The sequence below is a fragment of the Electrona antarctica genome, assembly GCF_951216825.1.
Source record: "Electrona antarctica genome assembly, chromosome: 22".
Taxonomy (NCBI): Eukaryota; Metazoa; Chordata; class Actinopteri; order Myctophiformes; family Myctophidae; genus Electrona; species Electrona antarctica.
In genome coordinates, this window is record NC_136805.1 from 15,179,978 (window position 1) to 15,191,452 (window position 11,475).

At 46.9% G+C, this 11,475-nt stretch overlaps 1 protein-coding gene across 3 annotated transcripts in view; it reads right to left on the bottom strand.

The window, feature by feature from the left end:
• Window positions 1-11,475, bottom strand: part of LOC306915669 (protein tweety homolog 2-like) — a 115,760-nt gene that overhangs the window by 71,700 nt on the left and 32,585 nt on the right. For 2 of the 3 annotated variants that reach the window (XM_079493167.1, XM_079493169.1), the window contains exon 3: window positions 9,943-10,118. In XM_079493167.1, coding sequence (XP_079349293.1) covers window positions 9,943-10,118 — 176 coding nt within the window. Of the gene's footprint in view, window positions 1-9,942; window positions 10,119-10,216; window positions 10,251-11,475 lie in introns of all 3 variants that reach the window. The other variant, XM_079493168.1, reaches the window with a different exon arrangement.

The window sequence follows — 11,475 nt, forward strand, 5'->3', positions numbered from 1 at the left end:
TCTGATCATGTCTGCTCTCACTTAGAATAACTGCGTAAACCCTCTAGTCTCAGAGAAATGGATTCGAGTAACGGTTAAAGGAGCATTCAGTGATTTGGGTGATTTGGAAAACCACCCAGTCCGCCCCGGTAAAAAAAATGTGCACATGCACACGCTCTACAGTGGGGGGAAGTGCAACAACATGTGCACCAAGGCCCGCCCCCACACATGATTGGAGGAAGGCCCCTCTCATCCTGATTGGATGAAGGCTTTGCCACCCGCCACCAAAACTGAAACTAGGGTTTTTTTACCCCAGGGGCTCACTGGGGACAGGGAGGAACTCCTTATATGGTCAGCACACTCTATAGTAGGGAGGATTATCCAAATAAAAAGAAAAAATAAGTGATATTTGAATGAAGCGAAATCACTGAATATACCTTTAATAATAACAGAATCCAATATTTTCTATAAATGATTTGGGGTTTCAACCATATAGGCCTACTGACCTATCCAATATTGGATTCATTGCACCTAGACCACTAGGGGGCAAGCCCAACTCATTTGCGATGTTTTTTGAAAACCATATACCCATAACTAACACCATGCCAAAAATGCTGAGGCGGCCGGCAGCGACTGCACTTACTCTGCGCATGTCTGCGACAGGTGCGATGCTCATTTTATATAGGTATTTTAAGCTCCCGGCAGCCATTGTGGACGCCATTTTGAAAATGGTGCCTTTCCAGAACTTAGCTTTCCCTAAATGTTTTGTACGTTATTTAGCATACCCAATAGTAACAGAATCCAACCAATCAAAACATTTATTCTATCAATTATTTGGGGTTTCAAATTTCAATCATATACTACTAATATTGGATTCATTGCAAACTAGGGAGCGAGCCCAACTCGTTTGCGATGGTTTTTGAAAACCTCATGCTCATACCAGGTATGGTGTTACTAACCTTCAGCACCATGTTTAATGTCAACTTTAGCCGCTTCCGTGCCACGCTTTTCAGCCGCCGAGCTCTTCTTTTGAAGAGCCACACGCTGATTTGATCAACCGGAAGTAACAAGCAATCATTTCCGGGGCACTCGCTAGATACTTTTGTTTTCATCACAAGCACTGATATAATCAATGACGTCACCAACGTACGAAACAAACGACGGGCGACGGGGACGCCAAGAAGCGGTATAAATAATACTAGCGATGTGGGATGCATTATAAACTAAGGGGTCGTTCGATCTATAAATATAAAAGGTCATCCAATGTTGCCCTAGGCATAGAATAAGTTACTTAACACCATGACAAAATCCAAAAATTGTCACCAAGTGGACATGATTTTGGCTGAATTCTATCCCAGCTATCGAGGGGCCATGCGTTGCCATGTTTATTTTATTTGAAAATGAAATATTGATAATTGCAATCCAATTATATGATCATGAAATGGACCATTCTGCATGAGTCCTTTTACGTTTGGTACTGTATAAATAACATTTTGTATATGTGGGCCTTTTCGGGGGGTCTACTTGTATTTCTAGCACTTCTGTCAGCACTGGTAATTGGATTGGAGCTGGTATGGGTTTCAAAAACAACAAAGTACAACAAAGCATGTGGATTTCACACAGGCATTCCACGAACCAGCTGTTGTGCGAGGTCCAAGAGAGACCCCAGATATGGACCCGATAACATCACAGAGATCCCCCCGTGGCAGGCAGGAAATGCCACAGACGAGACGCAATCTGGAAGCCCCAGCATCACAGCACAGCAGCGGTGGAAAAAGTACTCAAACGGTAAAAGTATCAACGCTGCAATATAGAAATACTCTCCGTTACTCTCCGTTGGCATCAAGATGTAGCCTGGTTAATAAACCAGACCGAATCAGCCGTTGGCAAAAAAAAGTTGCCTACCAGCGGATTTCGGTCTGGCGAGGCTCAGTAGCACGCCTCTTTCCTACAATCGAGAACAGGTCGGACCAATCGGGACACGGTATGCAATATAGGCGGGCTTTGGTACAGTGACGTTCAATGCTTGAGACCTTTGACTGACAGTAGCTCTGACCAATTGCGTCGAAGAGAAAATGTTCCCCGGGAAATGAAATCCAAGTGGAGCCAGCCCAGACTGATATACCGCGACAGTGTTGTGTGATATTAGTCTGGCTTATTAGCCAGGCTAATCAAGATGTACTTAAATGTACTTAAAGCACCAACAAGTAAAAGTACTCATTATGCAAAATATCCTATTTCCCATTTCCATTTCATGTTGTCAATGTATAAAAATCGTCTGAAAATAGCAGATAATAGCGGCTATTATCAAATGGCCGAAATGTATACAGGGTTTAAGTGGTAATGTATGTTTTGTAATAACAAAGTAACTAGCAAACTTTTCAAATTAATGTAATGTAGTGGAGTAAAAGTACAATGTTTGCCTCTGAGATGTAGCGGAGTAGAAGTAAAAGTATTGGAAATTTGAAATACCCGAGTAAAGTAGAAATACCACAAAATTGCACTTAGGAACAGTACTTGAGTAAATGTACTTTGTTTCTTTCCACCCCTGCGTCACGTCATCACATGGGCTTAATTGGCTTCGGAGAGCACTTTAACTCCAGCAGATGTCTGGATGGCTGCGTCCAATCTGACAGCTATAGAGCCATGGAAGTAGGATGCTGCTTAGTGATCTCGCGAGGAGGTCTGACTGTTTGGCTGGAGGTAAAAGAGACTCGACGGAGACGTAAGCAAACATAGACATCTGCTGCACCGAAAGCAGTCAGATGTCAACAGGACTGCATGCCCAATGCTGACAGTATTGCTTTTAGACTAAAGGCCTTTTCAGACGGGGAACGACGTGGATCAGCGGGGGTCGCACTGCATGTGAACACACAGGCAACAGAATCGCTCTGCCACTAAAAGGGGTGTTCGTGGAAGCGAGCACGAACGACCGTGACAGTTTCACAGGAATGTGCTCGCGTGCAGCTCTGCCTGTCAGATTGACCACACCTTCCTATACCTGCCCACTCGCCTCTCACTGAACATTAATTGCCAGGCTCGCCAGTCGCTTCCGTCTGGAAAGCCAAATATGTCTGGGAAACATTGCATCAGTTTTAAGGTCCTTACACACTGGAAGAATAAACAATCTGAAATTGTGCCAGTGAGCATTTCACAACAATTAATTTGGTGATACCTCATTCATACAGGTTGATGCTTTTCGACCTCATTTTGGAGAAAAATATATAATAATTCGCTTCACAGCTGCGTAATATTCACGTTCCGTGTGGATGGATGTGCTGATAACACAAACAGTAGTTTATTAATTATAGTTTATAAAATTAATGGCATGAAATGGACGCTCCCCTCAGCGCATCCATCATAATCATTTACACATTTAACCCCTTACATCTGGGAAAGCATCTGTGTCTTGTTAGATTTTAGCTATAGGCCTACAGTGTAATGTAAGTGTAAATGTCTAAAATTGATACTTTTCAGGATTCAACTTCAAAAGCAACAAACCGTTCGCGCCGCGTTTCGAGCTTGTAGATCTGCTACTTTTGATGCTTTTGTGTGACGCTGTCGCGTGATCAAGTGTTAATTTACGGAAAAACACAAAAAGTTCAAATATGGAGATAAAAGTTTTCTGCCCGACTGCAACGATGTAGAGCAACATCAGAGAACTGTTAAGCCCAAACCACACCAATGATTCGAGACGCAACGTTTTAGTGTTCGTCGCAGCGATCTATGTCCCGTTGCACGTCGGCGCATGTCGATGCATTGCGTCGCAAGTGCTTCAATTCAAAGGAGCTTTATTGGCATGAGAAAATGCTAGTTGCCATCGAAGTTATCCGTCCATCGGTGTGTGTGTGTGTGTGTGTGTGTGTGTGCGTGCGTGCGTGTGTGCGTGCATGCGTGCGTGCATGCGTGCGTGCGTGCGTGCGTGCGTGCGTGCGTGCGTGCGTGCGTGCGTGCGTGCGACACTAACCGGCTCTGGTGTGTGTGTGTGACTGTGTCTGTAAAACTATACCTAAACCTAACCCTAACCTTAACCGACAGGATCCCAGCGGTTTACGTTGCGTCGCAATAATCATTGCTGTGGAAACAGATATTGGTGGCTGCTCGGCATACCTCGGCGCTTGTGTTCGATATGCCCAGATAGAGCACCATTCTGTCTTGTGTTCGATGTGCCCAGATAGAGCACCATTCTGTCTTGTGTTCGATATGCCCAGATAGAGCACCAGTCTGTCTTGTGTTCGACATGCCCAGATAAGGCACCATTCTGTCTTGTGTTCGACATGCCCAGATAGAGCACCATTCTGTCTTGTGTTCGATATGCCCAGATAGAGCACCATTCTGTCTTGTGTTCGATATGCCCAGATAGAGCACCATTCTGTCTTGTGTTCGATATGCCCAGATAGAGCACCATTCTGTCTTGTGTTCGATATGCCCAGATAGAGCACCATTCTGTCTTGTGTTCGATATGCCCAGATAGAGCATCATTCTGTCTTGTGTTCGATATGCCCAGATAGAGCATCATTCTGTCTTGTGTTCGATATGCCCAGATAGAGCACCATTCTGTCGCAGGTAGTTGCAAGTAGTAGGAGTTGCATGGCGAATCATGGTGTGGTTTGGGCTTTAGGATTTAGATTTAGAAGGTATATTTGTATCAGCCTCAGGTCTTAATGGGTTAACTAACTGTACATGTTATATTTGTATCTATACATGCATGATCAAGCACGCACCATGTACAGTACAGCAGTCGTTGCCTCTGCTAGCCTACTGTGTTAATTCCCAGTTCAATTCTGCGTCATACATTTTTAATATGAGAAGAGGTGAAGAGGTGCCACTGTTGTTGAATCGCTTCCCCATTTTAGGAAACAGCGGCTAAATAATTCAACAGGACGTAATGAAGACTCATGGTTGACTTGTTCCCGGGTACCTAAAGCCATTAGCAAGCTATAACTGAACATGCGAGTGAATACATATAACTGAACATGCGAGTGAATACATGTGTCGAAGGACACGCCGAGTCATGTGTGATACATGCACTGTATGAGCCGGCAGGGTTTTAAGTGATGTAGCTGAGGTGGCAAAATAGACAGACAATATAGAGAACATACATCGTTGCTGTCGGGCAGAAACCTCTTATCTCCATATTTGAACTTTTTGTGATTTTTTTTTGTGTGTGTAAATTAATGCCCTACTTGATCATACTACAGCGTCACACAAACTTATCAAAAGTAGCAGATCCGCAATCTCGAAACGTGGCGCAAATCGCCACGTTTTGAGCTTAAAGATCTGCTACATTCGCGTTTTTAGTTTACCATGTTTGCACAAAATAACTGTGATTATCTCAAATAACTGAGATCAGACGATTATGTAATTATTGTGACAGACCTAACAGTGGGTTAAACAATGACTGGATTTTAACTACGTTTGTTTGCCAAGGCAGTTCTTTTCCAAAACCTGGCACGAGTCTGACTCTAGGGGGGATGTCCCACGAGGAGGATCCAAGCACCACCCATCATGGGTTTTGTGGCTCGTGACCTTAAACCAAGTCCCTCTGAGCCGCGAGGCTGGCTGGCTCCAACCCGGGGCGGCTTGAGTTTCAACAGAGATAATACACACCGCTGCATTCCAGAGCCCACGTCCTATCTTGTCCAAAAAAAGAAGAAGCAGGGAGTGAGCTAGAGGCTAGAGAGGTTAATTCGATAACCGCTGTCATCCACTGAAGATGAGTATCACGGGACTTCCAGAAAACAAAGTGGCCACTCCGTTATAGCTCGCTAAGATTCAATTAGCCACTTTGTGAGGAGAGTGCATGTCATTGACTCTGCCTTAATGGCCACGATGATGTAAAAACCTGCTGAATGAGTGGTGCTGCGTCGCTCCCCCGAGGTGTAGTTTTCATGAGATAACTCCATCTTTGTTCCTTCAACACAAAAGCCAGAGCAGGGAGCAGTATAGGGACGTTTGTGACTGTCTCTGTTTTGGTATAGCCTGGAACTCACCTATGCTTTTTATGGCATAGGCAGCTCCCGGCAGGATCCGCCGGGAGAAACTATGCGCAGCTGCGCGACATGAGACTAATTACTTAGAGCGACAGAGAGAGAGAGAGTGTGTGTGTACATGTGTGCGTGTGTGTGTCAATTTAACAAAGGTGCAGACGATCAGAAATCAGCAGAGAGTGAGCGATGTTTGCGCTACTCTATGCCGAATTGAAGTGGACTCGGACCCAGACTTTTTTTTTCTCCCTGGAAATAAAAACGTCTGGGTTTCCGAGGCTACTGTTTTGGTAGCTTTAAGCCTCATTTATACTTCACGTCATACCATACGACTTTGTGGTGAGACACAGATGGCCGAGAGTCTAGGCCAGTGGTTATCAAACTTCTTCACGTCAAGGACCCCTAGGAGTCCCCGGAGCCCGGACCCCACTTTGAGAACCAATGGTCTAGACCAGGGGTTCCCAACCTTTCTATGACCACGTGCCGGCTGACAGGTCATAAAATGTTTGCGAACCGGCATAGTTGGGGGTGGGGGGGGGGGGGTTAGCGGGGGTGCGTCGCACATAATCGTACCAAAACACAGAAGACAGTTGACTGGCCTCAAGTAGCCTACCTGCTGCTATATTATATCTATGGAATTGACCTGTTCTGACATTCCATATGTTGATCTGACCTCATCAAACCCTGTACACTCAAGACACGCTCCATATATGCCAGCCCTCATCAAACCCTGTATACTCAAAACACTGCCCCCGCTGCCACCCTTGGATCTCCATATATGGAGCTGACCTGTTCTGACATGTTGATCTGGGCCCCATGCCAAAGCGCCGGCGCTCGCCCAGCAGTGTGCCGTCACCCAGGCGGATGCGTGCACGCGACCTTGCCCATTAGGCCGAGGCCCTCAGGGCGTCTTATTGGTTATATAACTAAGATAATGTTATATCATTGTCATTGACCTAAATGATACCAAGGATTCCACAGTGATGTCACTGTCATGCTATGCAACACAGAAGTAACATCGACTCAAAGCTGTTTATAAACAACAACGCACGGTTATAGATTCACAGTCGGGAGAACTTGGGATTCCCTTCTCACGTACGTGAGACATGTCCCGTGTACCAGCACCGGCACACGTACCAGTGAGACATGTCCCGTGTACCAGCACCGGCACACGTACCAGTGAGACATGCCCCATGTACCAGCACCGGCACACGTACCAGTGAGACATGCCCCATGTACCAGCACCGGCACACGTACCAGTGAGACATGCCCCATGTACCAGCACCGGCACACGTACCAGTGAGACATGCCCCATGTACCAGCACCGGCACACGTACCAGTGGGAGGGAACCTCTGGTCTACTCTAGACCAAGAGTTCAAATACACTGTATCCGGCTTGCCGAGCATCCAAACAAACACAATTGTCCGTGTTGGGAGGAGGGAAGCTGGGTGGGGAGGGCGGTCTTTGTCTCTGTACGTACTCCTACGGGTTGGGGGTGTTCGGGTTGGGGGTGTCCGTGTTCGGAGGAGGGAAGCTGGGTGGGGAGGTCTTTGTCTCTGTACGTACTCCTACGGGTTGGGGGTGTTCGGGTTGGGGGTGTCCGTGTTCGGAGGAGGGAAGCTGGGTGGGGAGGGCGGTCTTTGTCTCTGTACGTACTCCTACGGGTTGGGGGTGTTCGGGTTGGGGGTGTCCGTGTTCGGAGGAGGGAAGCTGGGTGGGGAGGGTGGTCTTTGTCTCTGTACGTACTCCTACGGGTTGGGGGTGTTCGGGTTGGGGGTGTCCGTGTTCGGAGGAGGGAAGCTGGGTGGGGAGGGCGGTCTTTGTCTCTGTACGTACTCCTACGGGTTGGGGGTGCGCACCTGTCAACAGGGATTATTGAACGGGAGGAAAAGGAGGGAGGCGCTACATCCTCCTGGTGGGGGTTCCTCACTAGTGTCCGTAGGGTGCAACAGCAGTTGCAAGCAGTAAGAGGACTTTATTCTGAGAAAAGGAGGTCAAATTAATTGGTTACTCTAGTCTAAATGAAAGAAAAAGTGCCGTTATACAAGCTCACAATTTATAAGCTCATAGCTTACAGAGCAGAGATTTTCGGAGCATGACGACAGCCTACGACGGAGCATAAATTGGGCATTATTTGATGTAGTCCCACTGTCCTCTTCACAGAAAATCACTGAAATAGAACGAGGGGTTAGCGAGATATTATGAAAGGGATGCTACTGTAGTGCCTCCGTCCCTCCGTCGTCTCCTCAGCTCCATATACTGTATTATTAAATATTTCACAGAAAGAGAGATGAAAGACTGACCTTCCGGATCATGAAACAATAATGAACCACAGTGTGCTATGGACTCAAAACCAACGATGTGCTTAGAATATTCTTAATGGGTTCTTCACACGACAAATGCCTCGTGAGGACACAAATGGACACACACAGAGAGAGAGAGAGAGAGAGAGAGAGAGAGAGATTGAGACATTTAGATTGTGTCTAGGTTGGACACAACCTTTGACACGATCCCGTTTCTGGTTTGACACAGCTTTTGACCTGCAGGTCAAAATTCTATTTCTCCCCCGACTAAGCAGGCAGGTCAAGTCAAGTCAAATTTATATATAAGCCACATTTAAAATCAACCAAAAGGGGCGACCAAAGCATGAAAATGAAAACGCACAAGACATCAAGGCTTTTGAGCAGCGACCCAAAAGCACGGCCACATTTTAACTTCAAGCGGAATGCGTGTGACTTTGAGGAGCTTCTGATCTGCGGATCCAAGTGACCTAGCTGGTGTCAGGGGAACAGAGCAGCTCATGTGTGATGGTGCAAGCCCCTGTAGTGCTTTAGAAACACATTAAAGTAACATGTTTAATTCTGTATTTGAAGGAAAGCCAAAATAGGAGTAATGTGATCCCACTTCCGGGTGCCAGTCAGGAGTCTAGTAGCCTCGGAAACCCAGGCGTTTTTATTTCTGTTTTTAAAGTCTGGGACCGAGTCCACTTCAATTCGGCGTAGAATAGCGCAAACGTCGATCACTCTCTGCTGATTTCTGATCGTCTGCACCTTTGTTAAATTGACGTACACACGCACACATGTATACACACACACTCCTCTCTCTCTCTCTGTCACTCTATATTAATTAGTCTCATGTAGTCTCAGAACTCCTACAATACAGTGAGGTGGGCTAATATTAATTTGGCGGTGAAAGTTTCAAAATCCGGGGGTAGAACAGGAAAGTTACGTAATGCAGCTTTAAAGCAGGGTTTCTCAGTGTGGGTGCTGTGACACCGGTATACTTTGATAATATTAGGAATGTATCCGTTTAAGCAGTTAGACACTCAACACTTTATCAAACGTACAGTTGCACAGTACTCGGGTTGTTCCTTTTCAATCCATCTCTCTCGCCAAAAATCACACCTGTGTGAAGTGGGCGGTGCAACTGTACCGTGTGGGGGTCCCCGCAACATCCAGGAACGCGCCCATGGGGGCGGTCCGGTTCTGGCGAGCCACCCCGCGTCCGAAACTGTCGAGAAATGACAGAGTTACCGCGTGGGGGTTCCCGGGGGGTCCCCGGAACATCGAGGCCCCCAAGAACGCGCCCAGGGGGCCGGCGAGCCTTCCCGGGTCCGATACAGTCGAGAAATGACAGAGTTACCGTGTTGCAGCTTTCCGTGCTCGGACACAGGGACAGGGACAGGGACAGACATACTGTACATACACACATTGCTATGTAATGGTTTTGGTTAGGCACCGCTCAAAAACTGCAAATCTGCCATCTAGTTTCCTCGTGACATACTGGGCGGCGGGCGCGTTCGGAAACGCCGAACCCACTGTATTTTATAGAGGGAAGGTTTTGCATATTTACGTACCATAATGTGAAATAAATGTAAGGTTCTAAAGACAATGTAATTCAGGGAAATGTTACTTACAGGGGTGACCTGAGACAAAAAGGTTTGAAAACCACTGCTTTTGGAGTGACATGTCTTACCAGCTGATGAGGCCGGCGGTCACGGCGGACCAGGTGACGCAGCAGGAGTTGGGCTTCTTGCTGTCCTCCTCCTCGTCGTCCTTACGGCAGCAGCACAGACAGCTCAGGTAGATGGCCAGGCAGAGGAGGTTCAGACCCAGACCTGCAGCCGCTACGCAGCCCAGGAAGATCAGAGACTGTAGAGAGAGAGAGAGAGAGGTTCAGACCCAGACCTGCAGCAGCCACACAGCCCAGGAAGATCAGAGACTGTAAAGAGAGAGAGAGAGGTTCAGACCTGCAGCAGCCACACAGCCCAGGAAGATCAGAGACTGTAAAGAGAGAGAGAGAGGTTCAGACCCAGACCTGCAGGCAGCAGCCACACAGCCCAGGAAGATCAGAGACTGTAAAGAGAGAGAGAGGGTCAGACCCAGACCTGCAGGCAGCAGCCACACAGCCCAGGAAGATCAGAGACTGTAGAGAGAGAGTCTGTGTGAGAGTGTGTGTGAGAGTGTGTGAGTGTGTGTGTGTGTGCGTGCGTATATTGTTTTTTATTTTATTTCTATTTTTTCTGACAGCAAAGCAAATGCATCATTATTATGGTTTTGTATGCTAGTTTTCCTCAGTTGCAATATAACACAGCTCTGTTACACAAACCCCAAAAATTGGCTGAGCTAAGAACATTACTAAACAAAAAAGATCGCTCACTGTCGGGCTACATTTCAAACAGTTCTTTGTGGCACTCACTAAAGTGTGCTCTTCATCACACTCAGGCTCAGCCTAGTCTCTCGGGACAATACTGTTTACTCCGTCAAATTCAAGGAAAAGAGGGCGCTGTTTTTCCTACATTTTTTGACGATGGGTTCTCAGATTGCACTCAGCCTGATGGAGAGCACAAAGCTCCAAACCTTACATTGCGTGGCTGCCACAAAGCAGTGGTTCTCAACCTGTTGGCCAACATTGTTTTCACTCAACAGTAAAGATACCAACACATAAATGTATGTAGTGTGGACTGGGTGTCACACCTCTCTCTCTCTCTCTCTCTCTCTCTCTCTCTCTCTCTCTCTCTCTCTCTCTCTCTGGGAAATTCCATTCAGAAAACAAATGTTTAAGAAGTAGTGAAAATAGCTCGAGACCCAAAATAGCCGATCTGCATTAAGCTCACAGGGTGAAGAGACGCGTTGTGAGCTTGTAGATCTGCTATTTTCACTAGTTTGGATCCCGGGGAGACTTAACAATTAGAGTGGCCTTTTCTTCAGTTTAATTCTTTGCATTGCTACTGCACTTTATCTTTGGAGGACAGTGAAGTTTAGTGGGCGGTAGTGTCTGTCTAGTCGTGTGACACAGAAACGTGAGTTTGCAGTGTGGTTCGGGACCAGCCCCAGGAGGTGGCTAAAACAGGGCCAGATGCATTCTGGGAGAGCTGTATCCTCTCCTCACTCCTCCTCATCCCCATCTGGAGAAAAAACTCATTTACATCCATTTTATAGCCCCCGTCCCCCCCCCCCCTCCTCCTGCTCTCTCTGTCCTCTCTCTTAATCCCACGCTCAATTCAAT